This window comes from Nothobranchius furzeri, chromosome 9 (assembly GCF_043380555.1).
Source record: "Nothobranchius furzeri strain GRZ-AD chromosome 9, NfurGRZ-RIMD1, whole genome shotgun sequence".
Taxonomy (NCBI): domain Eukaryota; kingdom Metazoa; phylum Chordata; class Actinopteri; order Cyprinodontiformes; family Nothobranchiidae; genus Nothobranchius; species Nothobranchius furzeri.
The window spans coordinates 65,528,621-65,542,957 of NC_091749.1; the positions used below are offsets into that span (position 1 = coordinate 65,528,621).

Here is a 14,337-nt window from a genome sequence, read left to right on the forward strand (position 1 = left end):
ACAGACTCTCTCTCTCTCTCTCACACACACACTCACACACACACACGCAGGCCAATTAATTGGGTACACCTTCCTAGTACCAGGTTAGACCCCCTTTTGCCTGCAGAACTGTCGTAATCCTTCGTGGCATAGGTTCAACAAGGTACTGGAAACATTCCTCAGATTTTGATCCATATTGACATGATCACGCGGTTGCTGCATATTTGTCGGCTGTACATCCATGATCCGAATCTCCCGTTCCACCACATCCCAAACGTGCTCTATTGGATTGAGACTGACTTGGTCCTTCCTTGTACCTGAACTTCTCTGAAGCATTTTGTTCCAGCAGGTTTCCTGCAGAAATCCAACACTCCAAGCTTGTAAACTGACCCAACTCAGAAAATAAAAGTGATACCGGGCTAGCATCTCTGCAGACCTCTGAGTCCTCCCAGCTCCCAGACTGAATCCAGTTGTCGGGTTGATTCTTTAACAAATGTGGACGAGAGCTTTGGATCAGATCGGGACGGCTGCGCTCTACCTTGGACTGGTTCTGTCACATCTGGTTGGAGAAGGTAAACCTAAACACCCTAAATTCAGTAACTGCAACTTTTACTAAATAATTTCCTGGATACACAATAATATGGATGCACCAAACATTATTTTACAATACCATAAAAGGTAAAAAGAATCTGGTTAATCTTAGAGTCGTACACAGTTTTCTTTATCAAGTAGACATTACAGCTCCAAACAGGAAGTTAGGTTGTTTTTAATGATCTCCTCCATCAGACCCAGTAGAAACATCAGCATCTTTTTAACCTAGCAGCTGTTTGAGCTGAGGCTCATATCCATGGATGTAATTTTGGGGGAGGGGGCCGACATGTCCCCCCCACTTTTTCCAAAGTCAAGTTTTGACCCCTGCACTTTTTACCATCCAAAAACAATATTACGCTATATTAAATTGACACTGGTTGAGCTCTAGAACCAAGCAGAAAACAACCGTTTGTGTTGAAGCCTGTTTCCCATTAGAGCATACTGTAAAGATACCCCCCCCCCCCACTTCTAAAGTGAAAATTATGTCCATGCATATATCCATTATAAACTTGTGTCTCAGTTTAGGGGGGTTGTGTGTGGTTCTGGTCAGTCACCTTCTACTTTTGTGTCTTCAGGCAGTTCTGTGAAGGTGTTCAGTCGACCTGGTCAGCTTGTCACTTTGCCGTGTTCCTACCAATATGAGAGCCGGACCAACATTTCTCAGCTCTCGGTCCAGTGGAGGAGTCCCGCTAACGAGCTGCTGTGTCATTACATTAAGCACAAATCTTTCCAGAACTGCAGCACCGGGTACACCATCCATTACCGACCCGGAAACATCTCACTCATCATCCAGCAAGTCCAGACCAAGGACATCGGAACTCATATCTGCTCTGTCAGCAAACGTCACGAGTTCTCCGACTTCAGCGTGGATCTGGACGGGAGAGCAGGTGGGCGTGGCTGGTGGGTGATATGCGGGGCTTAAAATAAGCCCGTCCTAGTGTTTCTCATAACCAAACAAACCATAAACACATTTTTCTAGGTTCCTCTCAAAGTAAAAATGTCACGGCCCTTGGGGTAGTGCTGTGATTTCTCCAGGAGATAGAGCTGTTCAGTAGTGACATGGCCAGATCTTTTAAAATGGGGTGGCCCAAGTAGCGCACTTCCTTGTGCATGGTTGGCACCAATGGCTATGCTTTTTCTTTTTTACCCCAAGCTTTTTGTGGACAAGTATTTATAGGAAATTCAGTGGGGTGGCCAGTCAGATTCCAAGGGTGGCATGTGCTACCCCAGGCCACCCCCTGGACACGCCCCTGCTGTTCAGGACGTTGGCCTGCTCCTTTTACTACAGAGGAGCAGAGACATCTGCATACCTTGTTTCCAGTGTGCACACTGAGGTTTCATGGAAACCAGTTATTTGTGTCCTGGGCAAAACCACATGCTGGGAAACCTGTGTCAAAACAGCGTTTTTCCCACTGGATTGTGGAGGCACACTCCAGCAAGGGCCTCCAAGCCCCGTCTGGTCTACATGCACCAGGGCTTCTTCCAACACATTCGCTAAATTTTACAAGCGTGATGTGACGGCTCCTGTTTTGGCGCATTCAGTCTTTTAGTGCAGGCACTCATGTAGAGGCCTCTTGCTGATGGGTCACTGGTAGCAATTGTCATTGTAACAGCTGGCTATCCGGGGGTCAGTATTTTTCCCCATAGCGAGACACGAAATGAATGCTAGAATGAAAGAGAACTCAAGGTTATGACTATAAACCCATGTCTCATGAGACCACCCTCCTTGCCGATGAGCGAAGAGGTCAGCTTGTTCTTTGATGAGTGAAGCTATACCAGCCCTATTTGTAGGGTGAGAGTCTGGCTCCTCCTCTCATAGACGTCACCTATGCCAGCTAACTGTGGCTGGCGTAATGATATTTAAGTTTCTGACTAGGTCATGCAGGAGGCGTTCCCGATGGTGAGATACTCACTCATGCTAATCAGACAGTCGGGGTCATAGTGGTAAGTTTGCCTGTGCTGCTAGCCGTAGTTCTGTGTATCCATCTGTCCTCCCATTGTCTTCCACTTATCAGGGGCTGGGTCACGGGAAGAAACTTCAGCACAGAAGTCCAAACCTCCCTCCCCCAGCCATTTGGGCCAGTTTCTTCAGGCAAATCCTAGTGTGTTCCCAAGCCAGCCTAGAAACGTCCTCCAGTGTATCCTCTCTCTGTTTCAGTAGACAAAAATGTATCCTAAACAGAGGATTACAGCTCTTTAGCAGACCCAGGAAAATACAAGCAACTCTGTTGTTATCCTGGGCCAGACATTCTCCGCCGCCACTAGCGTCCAACTGGCTGATACAGTTCCCCTCCAGTTATGGAGCGGGGATCCACGATAGGGTCGCTGACTGGACTTGGGGTTCCGAATGTCCTTGCTTCCCCTGCTGCAGAGGACGATCGCTGGTTTCAGCAGGGGGCGAATCCTAAAGCCCCAACCAGCTCCACTCCAGTCGTGTCAGGTGTCTGGTCCACAGTCGCGCCCAGCTGCGGTGGGGGAGCATGGGGCGCTTGCCACCGCTCTCCTCCCTCCCGCCTGCCACTGACCAACAGGTTTAGAGCCCTGGATCCAGACTCCTCCCGACAGCTCCCGGACCCCACCGCTCCGCAGGATCACCGCTGGAGCCCTCTCAGCCCCTTTCTCTCTCTGGCCGATACAGAGACGCTGATGCACGCTTTCATCACCGGTAGATTTGATTACTGTAATGCCCTGCTATCTGGTCTTCCCAAAAAAAGTACCCCAGGTTTACAACTCCTACAAAATTCAGCTGCTCGTGTCCTGGTGAAGACCAGGAGGCAGGAGCACATTACACTTGTCTTAAACAAGCTGCATTGGCTTCCTGTATGTTTCAGGGTCGATTTTAAGGTTCTTTTAATGGTTTTTAAATGTCTTAATGGTCTTGGGCCTTCTTATCTCTCAGAACTGCTTCATAAATACGAGCCTTCGCGGTCCCTGCGCTCCTCTGGCAGCCATGTCCTCGTCATTCCAAAAGCCAGGACACACTCCCAAGGCGAGGCATCCTTCCAGTTATATGGCCCTCGCCTCTGGAACGGTCTGCCAGAGGACCTCAGGACCGTAGAGAGTGTTCTTGTTTTTAAGGCCAGGCTCAAGACTCACCTTTTTAGTATAGCTTTTAATTGATTTTGATCTATTGTAGCCTGTTTTACCATCTTTTATATATTTTATCAGTGTTTTATTACTTACTCTTTTACTTAAATGACACATTTTCTTAAATATTAATTTTAACTTGTAATAATTATTAGTTTTAACCAGTATTATCAATCTGTTGTACAATATTTTTTTATAAATGTAATTATATGTTTCTACTTGGTTATCTTTTATCAGTGTGTTTTATTTAGATTTTTAATTATCAGCAGTTTATGCTTAATTTGTTTCTTAACTTGTTATCTTAGTCTCATTAGTAAACCAGTGTTTCCTCTGTGGGGGCCGGCTGCCCCGGGGGCAGCGGTGTCCGGGGTGCTTCTCGTGCCCAGGCTACTGCCCCTGATCCTGCTGCTCCCGGTGCAGTTGGCCCGGGAAAGTTGTCTTCTTTGTGGGCAGGGCAGGGCAGGGCAGGGCCGCCCTTCAGGGCAGGGCAGGGCAGGGCCGCCCTGCAGGGCCGCCCTGCAGGGCAGGGCAGGGCCGCCCTTCAGGGCAGGACAGGGCAGGGCCGCCCTGCAGGGCCGCCCTGCAGGGCAGGGCAGGGCCGCCCTGAAGGGCAGGGCAGGGCCGCCCGGCAGGGCAGGGCCGCAGGGCAGAGCCGCCCTGCAGGGCAGGGCCGCAGGGCAGGGCAGGGCAGCCCTGCAGGGCAGGGCAGGGCAGGGCCGCCCTGCAGGGCAGGGCAGGGCAGGGCAGCCCTGCAGGGCAGGGCAGGGCAGGGCAGGGCAGGGCAGGGCAGGGCCGCCCTGCAGGGCAGGGCAGGGCAGGGCAGGGCAGCCCTGCAGGGCAGGGCAGGGCAGGGCAGGGCCGCCCTGCAGGGCAGGGCAGGGCAGGGCCGCCCTGCAGGGCAGGGCAGGGCAGCCCTGTGGGGCAGGGCAGGGCAGGGCAGGGCAGGGCTGCAGGGCAGGGCCGCAGGGCAGGGCAGGGCAGCCCTGCAGGGCAGGGCAGCCCTGCAGGGCAGGGCAGGGCAGGGCCGCCCTGCAGGGCAGGGCAGGGCCGCCCTGCAGGGCAGGGCAGGGCAGCCCTGTGGGGCAGGGCAGGGCAGGGCAGGGCAGGGCTGCAGGGCAGGGCCGCAGGGCAGGGCAGGGCAGCCCTGCAGGGCAGGGCAGGGCAGGGCCGCCCTGCAGGGCAGGGCAGGGCAGGGCAGCCCTGCAGGGCAGGGCAGGGCAGGGCAGGGCAGGGCAGGGCAGGGCCGCCCTGCAGGGCAGGGCAGGGCAGGGCAGGGCAGCCCTGCAGGGCAGGGCAGGGCAGGGCAGGGCCGCCCTGCAGGGCAGGGCAGGGCCGCCCGGCAGGGCAGGGCCGCAGGGCAGGGCCGCCCTGCAGGGCAGGGCCGCAGGGCAGGGCAGGGCAGCCCTGCAGGGCAGGGCAGGGCAGGGCCGCCCTGCAGGGCAGGGCAGGGCAGGGCAGCCCTGCAGGGCAGGGCAGGGCAGGGCAGGGCAGGGCCGCCCTGCAGGGCAGGGCAGGGCAGGGCAGGGCAGCCCTGCAGGGCAGGGCAGGGCAGGGCAGGGCCGCCCTGCAGGGCAGGGCAGGGCCGCCCGGCAGGGCAGGGCCGCAGGGCAGGGCCGCCCTGCAGGGCAGGGCCGCAGGGCAGGGCAGGGCAGCCCTGCAGGGCAGGGCAGGGCAGGGCCGCCCTGCAGGGCAGGGCAGGGCAGGGCAGCCCTGCAGGGCAGGGCAGGGCAGGGCAGGGCCGCCCTGCAGGGCAGGGCAGGGCAGGGCAGCCCTGCAGGGCAGGGCAGGGCAGCCCTGTGGGGCAGGGCAGGGCAGGGCAGGGCAGGGCTGCAGGGCAGGGCCGCAGGGCAGGGCAGGGCAGCCCTGCAGGGCAGGGCAGGGCAGGGCAGGGCAGGGCCGCCCTGCAGGGCAGGGCAGGGCAGGGCAGGGCAGCCCTGCAGGGCAGGGCAGGGCAGGGCAGGGCCGCCCTGCAGGGCAGGGCAGGGCCGCCCGGCAGGGCAGGGCCGCAGGGCAGGGCCGCCCTGCAGGGCAGGGCCGCAGGGCAGGGCAGGGCAGCCCTGCAGGGCAGGGCAGGGCAGGGCCGCCCTGCAGGGCAGGGCAGGGCAGGGCAGCCCTGCAGGGCAGGGCAGGGCAGGGCAGGGCAGGGCCGCCCTGCAGGGCAGGGCAGGGCAGGGCAGGGCAGCCCTGCAGGGCAGGGCAGGGCAGCCCTGTGGGGCAGGGCAGGGCAGGGCAGGGCAGGGCTGCAGGGCAGGGCCGCAGGGCAGGGCAGGGCAGCCCTGCAGGGCAGGGCAGGGCAGGGCCGCCCTGCAGGGCAGGGCAGCCCTGCAGGGCAGGGCAGGGCAGGGCAGGGCAGGGCAGGGCAGGGCCGCCCTGCAGGGCAGGGCAGGGCAGGGCCGCCCTGCAGGGCAGGGCAGGGCAGGGCAGGGCCGCCCTGCAGGGCAGGGCAGGGCCGCCCGGCAGGGCAGGGCCGCAGGGCAGGGCCGCCCTGCAGGGCAGGGCCGCAGGGCAGGGCAGGGCAGCCCTGCAGGGCAGGGCAGGGCAGGGCCGCCCTGCAGGGCAGGGCAGGGCAGGGCAGCCCTGCAGGGCAGGGCAGGGCAGGGCAGGGCAGGGCAGGGCAGGGCAGGGCCGCCCTGCAGGGCAGGGCAGGGCAGGGCAGGGCAGCCCTGCAGGGCAGGGCAGGGCAGGGCAGGGCCGCCCTGCAGGGCAGGGCAGGGCAGCCCTGCAGGGCAGGGCAGGGCAGGGCAGGGCAGGGCCGCCCTGCAGGGCAGGGCAGGGCAGGGCAGGGCAGGGCAGGGCCGCCCTGCAGGGCAGGGCAGGGCAGGGCAGGGCAGGGCCGCCCTGCAGGGCAGGGCAGGGCAGGGCTGCCCTGCAGGGCAGGGCAGGGCCGCCCTGCAGGGCAGGGCAGGGCAGCCCTGCAGGGCAGGGCAGGGCAGGGCAGGGCAGGGCCGCCCTGCAGGGCAGGGCAGGGCAGGGCAGGGCCGCCCTGCAGGGCAGGGCAGGGCAGGGCCGCCCTGCAGGGCAGGGCAGGGCCGCCCTGCAGGGCAGGGCAGGGCAGGGCAGGGCAGGGCAGGGCCGCCCTGCAGGGCAGGGCAGGGCAGGGCAGGGCCGCCCTGCAGGGCAGGGCAGGGCAGGGCAGGGCAGGGCCGCCCTGCAGGGCAGGGCAGGGCCGCCCTGCAGGGCAGGGCAGGGCAGCCCTGCATGGCAGGGCAGGGCAGCAGGGCAGGGCAGGGCAGGGCCGCCCTGCAGGGCAGGGCCGCCCTGCAGGGCAGGGCAGGGCAGGGCAGGGCAGGGCAGGGCAGGGCCGCCCTGCAGGGCAGGGCAGGGCCGCCCTGCAGGGCAGGGCAGGGCAGGGCAGGGCCGCCCTGCAGGGCAGGGCAGGGCAGGGCAGGGCAGGGCCGCCCTGCAGGGCAGGGCAGGGCAGGGCAGGGCAGGGCCGCCCTGCAGGGCAGGGCAGGGCAGGGCCGCCCTGCAGGGCAGGGCAGGGCAGGGCCGCCCTGCAGGGCAGGGCAGGGCAGGGCCGCCCGGCAGGGCAGGGCAGGGCAGGGCCGCCCGGCAGGGCAGGGCCGCCCTGCAGGGCAGGGCAGGGCAGGGCAGGGCAGGGGCGCCCTGCAGGGCAGGGCAGGGCAGGGCCGCCCTGCAGGGCAGGGCAGGGCAGGGCAGCCCTGCATGGCAGGGCAGGGCAGGGCAGGGCAGCCCTGCATGGCAGGGCAGGGCAGGGCAGGGCAGCCCTGCATGGCAGGGCAGGGCAGCAGGGCAGGGCAGGGCAGGGCCGCCCTGCAGGGCAGGGCAGGGCAGGGCCGCCCTGCAGGGCAGGACAGGGCAGGGCAGGGCAGGGCCGCCCTGCAGGGCAGGACAGGGCAGGGCCGCCCTGCAGGGCAGGGCAGGGCAGGGCAGGGCCGCCCGGCAGGGCAGGGCAGGGCAGGGCCGCAGGGCAGGGCCGCCCTGCAGGGCAGGGCCGCAGGGCAGGGCAGGGCAGGGCAGGGCAGCCCTGCAGGGCAGGGCAGGGCAGGGCAGGGCCGCCCGGCAGGGCAGGGCAGGGCAGGGCCGCCCGGCAGGGCAGGGCAGGGCAGGGCCGCAGGGCAGGGCCGCCCTGCAGGGCAGGGCCGCCCTGCAGGGCAGGGCAGGGCAGGGCAGCCCTGCAGGGCAGGGCAGGGCAGGGGCAGGGCCGCCCTGCAGGGCAGGGCAGGGCAGGGCCGCCCTGCAGGGCAGGGCAGGGCAGCCCTGTGGGGCAGGGCAGGGCAGGGCAGGGCAGGGCTGCAGGGCAGGGCCGCAGGGCAGGGCAGGGCAGCCCTGCAGGGCAGGGCAGGGCAGGGCCGCCCTGCAGGGCAGGGCAGGGCAGGGCAGCCCTGCAGGGCAGGGCAGGGCAGGGCAGGGCAGGGCAGGGCAGGGCCACCCTGCAGGGCAGGGCAGGGCAGGGCAGCCCTGCAGGGCAGGGCAGGGCAGGGCAGGGCCGCCCTGCAGGGCAGGGCAGGGCAGCCCTGCAGGGCAGGGCAGGGCAGGGCAGGGCAGGGCAGGGCCGCCCTGCAGGGCAGGGCAGGGCCGCAGGGCAGGGCAGGGCAGGGCAGGGCCGCCCTGCAGGGCAGGGCAGGGCAGGGCAGGGCAGCCCTGCAGGGCAGGGCAGGGCAGGGCAGGGCAGCCCTGCAGGGCAGGGCAGGGCAGGGCAGGGCCGCCCTGCAGGGCAGGGCAGGGCAGCCCTGCAGGGCAGGGCAGGGCAGGGCAGGGCAGGGCCGCCCTGCAGGGCAGGGCAGGGCAGGGCAGGGCCGCCCTGCAGGGCAGGGCAGGGCAGGGCCGCCCTGCAGGGCAGGGCAGGGCCGCCCTGCAGGGCAGGGCAGGGCAGGGCAGGGCAGGGCAGGGCCGCCCTGCAGGGCAGGGCAGGGCAGGGCAGGGCCGCCCTGCAGGGCAGGGCAGGGCAGGGCAGGGCAGGGCAGGGCAGGGCAGGGCAGCCCTGCATGGCAGGGCAGGGCAGCAGGGCAGGGCAGGGCAGGGCCGCCCTGCAGGGCAGGGCCGCCCTGCAGGGCAGGGCAGGGCAGGGCAGGGCCGCCCTGCAGGGCAGGACAGGGCAGGGCAGGGCAGGGCAGGGCAGGGCAGGGCCGCCCTGCAGGGCAGGGCAGGGCAGGGCAGGGCCGCCCTGCAGGGCAGGGCAGGGCAGGGCAGGGCAGGGCCGCCCTGCAGGGCAGGGCAGGGCAGGGCAGGGCAGGGCCGCCCTGCAGGGCAGGGCAGGGCAGGGCCGCCCTGCAGGGCAGGGCAGGGCAGGGCCGCCCTGCAGGGCAGGGCAGGGCAGGGCCGCCCGGCAGGGCAGGGCCGCCCGGCAGGGCAGGGCAGGGCAGGGCCGCCCGGCAGGGCAGGGCCGCCCTGCAGGGCAGGGCAGGGCAGGGCAGGGCAGGGCAGGGGCGCCCTGCAGGGCAGGGCAGGGCAGGGGCGCCCTGCAGGGCAGGGCAGGGCAGGGCCGCCCTGCAGGGCAGGGCAGGGCAGGGCAGCCCTGCATGGCAGGGCAGGGCAGCAGGGCAGGGCAGGGCAGGGCCGCCCTGCAGGGCAGGGCAGGGCAGGGCAGGGCCGCCCTGCAGGGCAGGGCAGGGCAGGGCCGCCCTGCAGGGCAGGACAGGGCAGGGCAGGGCAGGGCCGCCCTGCAGGGCAGGGCAGGGCAGGGCAGGGCCGCCCGGCAGGGCAGGGCAGGGCAGGGCCGCAGGGCAGGGCCGCCCTGCAGGGCAGGGCCGCAGGGCAGGGCAGGGCAGGGCAGGGCAGCCCTGCAGGGCAGGGCAGGGCAGGGCAGGGCCGCCCGGCAGGGCAGGGCAGGGCAGGGCCGCCCGGCAGGGCAGGGCAGGGCAGGGCCGCAGGGCAGGGCCGCCCTGCAGGGCAGGGCCGCCCTGCAGGGCAGGGCAGGGCAGGGCAGCCCTGCAGGGCAGGGCAGGGCAGGGGCAGGGCCGCCCTGCAGGGCAGGGCAGGGCAGGGCCGCCCTGCAGGGCAGGGCAGGGCAGGGCAGGGCAGGGCTGCAGGGCAGGGCCGCAGGGCAGGGCCGCCCTGCAGGGCAGGGCAGGGGCAGGGCCGCCCTGCAGGGCAGGGCAGGGCCGCCCTGCAGGGCAGGGCAGGGCAGGGCAGGGCAGGGCCGCCCTGCAGGGCAGGGCAGGGCAGGGCCGCCCTGCAGGGCAGGGCAGGGCAGGGCAGGGCCGCCCTGCAGGGCAGGGCAGGGCAGGGCCGCCCTGCAGGGCAGGGCAGGGCAGGGCCGCCCTGCAGGGCAGGGCAGGGCAGCGCCGCCCTGCAGGGCAGGGCAGGGCAGGGCAGGGCCGCGCAGCCCTGCAGGGCAGGGCAGGGCAGGGCCGCCCTGCAGGGCAGGGCAGGGCAGGGCAGGGCAGGGCCGGCAGGGCAGGGCAGGGCAGGGCAGGGCAGGGCAGGGCAGGGCAGGGCAGGGCAGGGCAGGGCAGGGCCGGCAGGGCAGGGCAGGGCAGGGCAGGGCCGCCCTGCAGGGCAGGGCAGGGCAGCCCTGCAGGGCAGGGCAGGGCAGGGCCGCCCTGCAGGGCAGGGCAGGGCAGGGCAGGGCAGGGCCGCCCTGCAGGGCAGGGCAGGGCAGGGCAGGGCAGGGCCGCCCTGCAGGGCAGGGCAGGGCAGCCCTGCATGGCAGGGCAGGGCAGCAGGGCAGGGCAGGGCAGGGCAGGGCCGCCCTGCAGGGCAGGGCAGGGCAGGGCCGCCCTGCAGGGCAGGGCAGGGCAGGGCAGGGCAGGGCCGCCCTGCAGGGCAGGGCAGGGCCGCCCTGCAGGGCAGGACAGGGCAGGGCAGGGCAGGGCAGGGCCGCCCTGCAGGGCAGGGCAGGGCCGCCCTGCAGCGCAGGGCAGGGCCGCCCTGCAGGGCAGGGCAGGGCAGGGCAGGGCCGCCCTGCAGGGCAGGGCAGGGCAGGGCCGCCCGGCAGGGCAGGGCAGGGCCGCAGGGCAGGGCCGCCCTGCAGGGCAGGGCCGCAGGGCAGGGCAGGGCAGGGCAGCCCTGCAGGGCAGGGCAGGGCAGGGCAGGGCCGCCCTGCAGGGCAGGGCAGGGCAGGGCCGCCCGGCAGGGCAGGGCAAGGCAGGGCCGCAGGGCAGGGCAGGGCCGCCCTGCAGGGCAGGGCAGGGCCGGGCCGCCCTGCAGGGCAGGGCAGGGCCGGGCCGCCCTGCAGGGCAGGGCAGGGCAGGGCAGCCCTGCAGGGCAGGGCAGGGCAGGGCAGCCCTGCAGGGCAGGGCAGGGCAGGGGCAGGGCCGCCCTGCAGGGCAGGGCAGGGCAGGGCAGGGCCGCCCTGCAGGGCAGGGCAGGGCAGCCCTGCAGGGCAGGGCAGGGCAGCCCTGCAGGGCAGGGCAGGGCAGCCCTGCAGGGCAGGGCAGGGCAGGGCAGGGCCGCCCTGCAGGGCAGGGCAGGGCCGCCCTGCAGGGCAGGGCAGGGCAGGGCCGCCCTGCAGGGCAGGGCAGGGCAGGGGCAGGGCCGCCCTGCAGGGCAGGGCAGGGCAGGGCCGCCCTGCAGGGCAGGGCAGGGCAGGGCAGGGCAGGGCCGCCCTGCAGGGCAGGGCAGGGCAGCCCTGCAGGGCAGGGCAGGGCAGGGCAGGGCAGGGCCGCCCTGCAGGGCAGGGCAGGGCAGGGCAGGGCCGCCCTGCAGGGCAGGGCAGGGCAGCCCTGCAGGGCAGGGCAGGGCAGGGCAGGGCAGGGCCGCCCTGCAGGGCAGGGCAGGGCCGCCCTGCAGGGCAGGGCAGGGCAGGGCAGGGCAGGGCCGCCCTGCAGGGCAGGGCAGGGCAGGGCAGGGCCGCCCTGCAGGGCAGGGCAGGGCAGGGCAGGGCCGCCCTGCAGGGCAGGGCAGGGCAGGGCAGGGCAGGGCAGGGCCGCCCTGCAGGGCAGGGCAGGGCAGGGCCGCCCTGCAGGGCAGGACAGGGCAGGGCCGCCCTGCAGGGCAGGACAGGGCAGGGCAGGGCAGGGCAGGGCAGGGCCGCCCTGCAGGGCAGGGCAGGGCAGGGCAGGGCAGGGCCTCCCTGCAGGGCAGGGCAGGGCAGGGCAGGGCAAGGCAGGGCAGGGCAGGGCCGCCCTGCAGGGCAGGGCAGGGCAGGGCCGCCCTGCAGGGCAGGGCAGGGCAGGGCAGGGCCGCCATGCAGGGCAGGGCAGGGCAGGGCCGCCATGCAGGGCAGGGCAGGGCAGGGCAGGGCCGCCCTGCAGGGCAGGGCAGGGCAGGGCAGGGCCGCCGGGCCGCCCTGCAGGGCAGGGCAGGGCAGGGCAGGGCCGCCGGGCAGGGCAGGGCCGCCCTGCAGGGCAGGGCAGGGCAGGGCCGCCCTGCAGGGCAGGACAGGGCAGGGCCGCCCTGCAGGGCAGGACAGGGCAGGGCAGGGCAGGGCAGGGCCGCCCTGCAGGGCAGGGCAGGGCAGGGCCGCCCTGCAGGGCAGGGCAGGGCCGCCCTGCAGGGCAGGGCAGGGCAGGGCCGCCCTGCAGGGCAGGGCAGGGCAGGGCAGGGCCGCCATGCAGGGCAGGGCAGGGCAGGGCAGGGCCGCCCTGCAGGGCAGGGCCGCCCTGCAGGGCAGGGCAGGGCAGGGCAGGGCCGCCCTGCAGGGCAGGGCAGGGCAGGGCAGGGCAGGGCAGGGCCGCCGGGCCGCCCTGCAGGGCAGGGCAGGGCAGGGCAGGGCCGCCGGGCAGGGCAGGGCCGCCGGGCAGGGCAGGGCAGGGCAGGGCAGGGCAGGGCAGGGCCTCCCTGCAGGGCAGGGCAGGGCAGGGCAGATTCTATAATGTTGTTAGTGATTTAAAAAGTGCTGAAGCGATACAGTGTCACAGCTATCCACATTCCCCAGAGAGTATATTATTTACAAGCTGTGCAGGGTTTCATCACTAGATCCACACTGTCATTGTATACCGTAGGATAAGAGCCAGAGCACCTGTGAACAACCCATTATTGGTTAGGAATATAAACAGATTTTAGAGAAACTGGTTTTAATTTAACTAACCGTGTCGTCTTTCAGTCACGATTTGATGTTTTATCAATAAAAATAAAAAAGAAGTGGCTTTGAACTTTGAGCTTGCTGTCAACAAATTTACACAAAGAAAACAAATAATTTGATGAATCAGTTTTGTTTCTTTAAAAGGGAACATAAGCAAAGCTCACCTTTTACACCCTTATTGCTATCATGTGTACGTTCTCCATAAATACTCCAAACTCGATAAAAATATGTCCATCCATTTTTTTGTCAGTGTTTGGTTTAGGAATTATGTGTCTAAAAAAAGTCATTTCAAAACGTCACCATTTGTGATGTCACAAGGACGAAAATCAGAATTGAATAACCTCTCACTTGCAAGAAACAAACATAACCTGACGAGCCATTTGTTCCCTTTAGAACCCGTCACCTCACCCCCGATGGATGGAGTCGGATCCTCAGGTAAATTCTTTAATTTTATCTCTACATACATTTATTAATGTACAATATTTCATTTTTTAAAGCAAAATGTTTTCATTTTTATCAGCAAAGTCTGACTGAACAAACTAAGTTTAACCAAATTTGAATGTTCCGTTTCAGGTTTCAGCTGGAGCTACATCATTCTTCAGGCTCTGATTTGTTTGTCTGTAGGATAAAACAACTGTAAGACAGGCACTTACCAGCTGTAGTTTAACAACAAAAACGCTGGAACTGTAGGAAAAAGGTTCAACTGAGTCTTGAATAAAAACTGCTGTGATGAAAAGCTCTCTAGTGATTGTGCTCCATTCATAGAATCAGCCCTAACTCGGATAAGCAGTTGCAGTGGTGTGAAAAACTATTTGCCCCCTTCCTGATTTCTTATTCTTTTGCATGTTTCTCACACAAAATGTTTCTGATCATCAAACACATTTAACCATTAGTCAAAGATAACACAAGTAAACACAAAATGCAGTTTTGAAATGATAGTTTTATTTAGGGAGAGAACAACATCCTGTAGCCAAGCATGATTACTGCCACACCTGTTTCAATCAAGAAATCACTCAAATATGAGCTGCCTGACACAGAGAAGTAGACCAAAAGAACCTCAAAAGCTAGACATCATGCCAAGATCCAAAGAAATTCAAGAACAAATGAGAACAAAAGTAAGTGAGATCCATCAGTCTGGTAAAGGTTATAAAGCCATTTCTAAAGCTTTGGGACTCCAGCGAACCACAGTGAGAGCCATTATCCACAAATGGCAACAACATGGGACAGTGGTGAACCTTCCCAGGAGTGGGCGGCTGACCAAAATTACCCCAAGAGCGCAGAGACAACTCCTCCGAGAGATCACAAAAAACTCCAGGACAACTTCTAAAGAACTGCAGGCTTCACTTGCCTCAATTAAGGTCAGTGTTCACGACTCCACCATAAGAAAGAGACTGGGCAAAAATGGCCAGCATGGCAGATTTCCAAGACGCAAACCACTGTTAAGCAAAAAGACATCAGGGCTCGTCTCAATTTTGCTAAGAAATATCTCAGTGATTGCCAAGACTTTTGGGAAAACACCTTGTGGACTGATGAGACAAAAGTTGAACTTTTTGGAAGGTAAATGTCCCGTTATATCGGGCGTAGAAGTAACACAGCATTTCAGACAAAGAACATCATACCAACAGTAAAATATGGTGGTGGCAGTGTGATGGTCTGGGGTTGTTTTGCTGCTTCAGGAACTGGAAGGCTTGCTGTGATAAATGGAACCATGAATTCTACCGTCTACCAAAACATCCTGAAGGAGAACGTCC

The 14,337-nt window shown here is 65.7% G+C and overlaps 1 protein-coding gene across 1 annotated transcript; it reads left to right on the plus strand.

Annotated features, from left to right (window-relative positions):
• The first annotated feature begins 86 nt into the window (after window positions 1-86).
• Window positions 87-13,322, plus strand: LOC129153102 (uncharacterized). The gene is made up of 4 exons (XM_070554557.1): window positions 87-551; window positions 1,146-1,457; window positions 12,980-13,021; window positions 13,160-13,322. The coding sequence occupies exons 1-4, from the start codon at window positions 473-475 to the stop codon at window positions 13,213-13,215; spliced, it is 489 nt and encodes a 162-aa protein (XP_070410658.1). The 5' UTR covers window positions 87-472; the 3' UTR covers window positions 13,216-13,322.
• The last annotated feature ends 1,015 nt before the right edge of the window (window positions 13,323-14,337 follow it).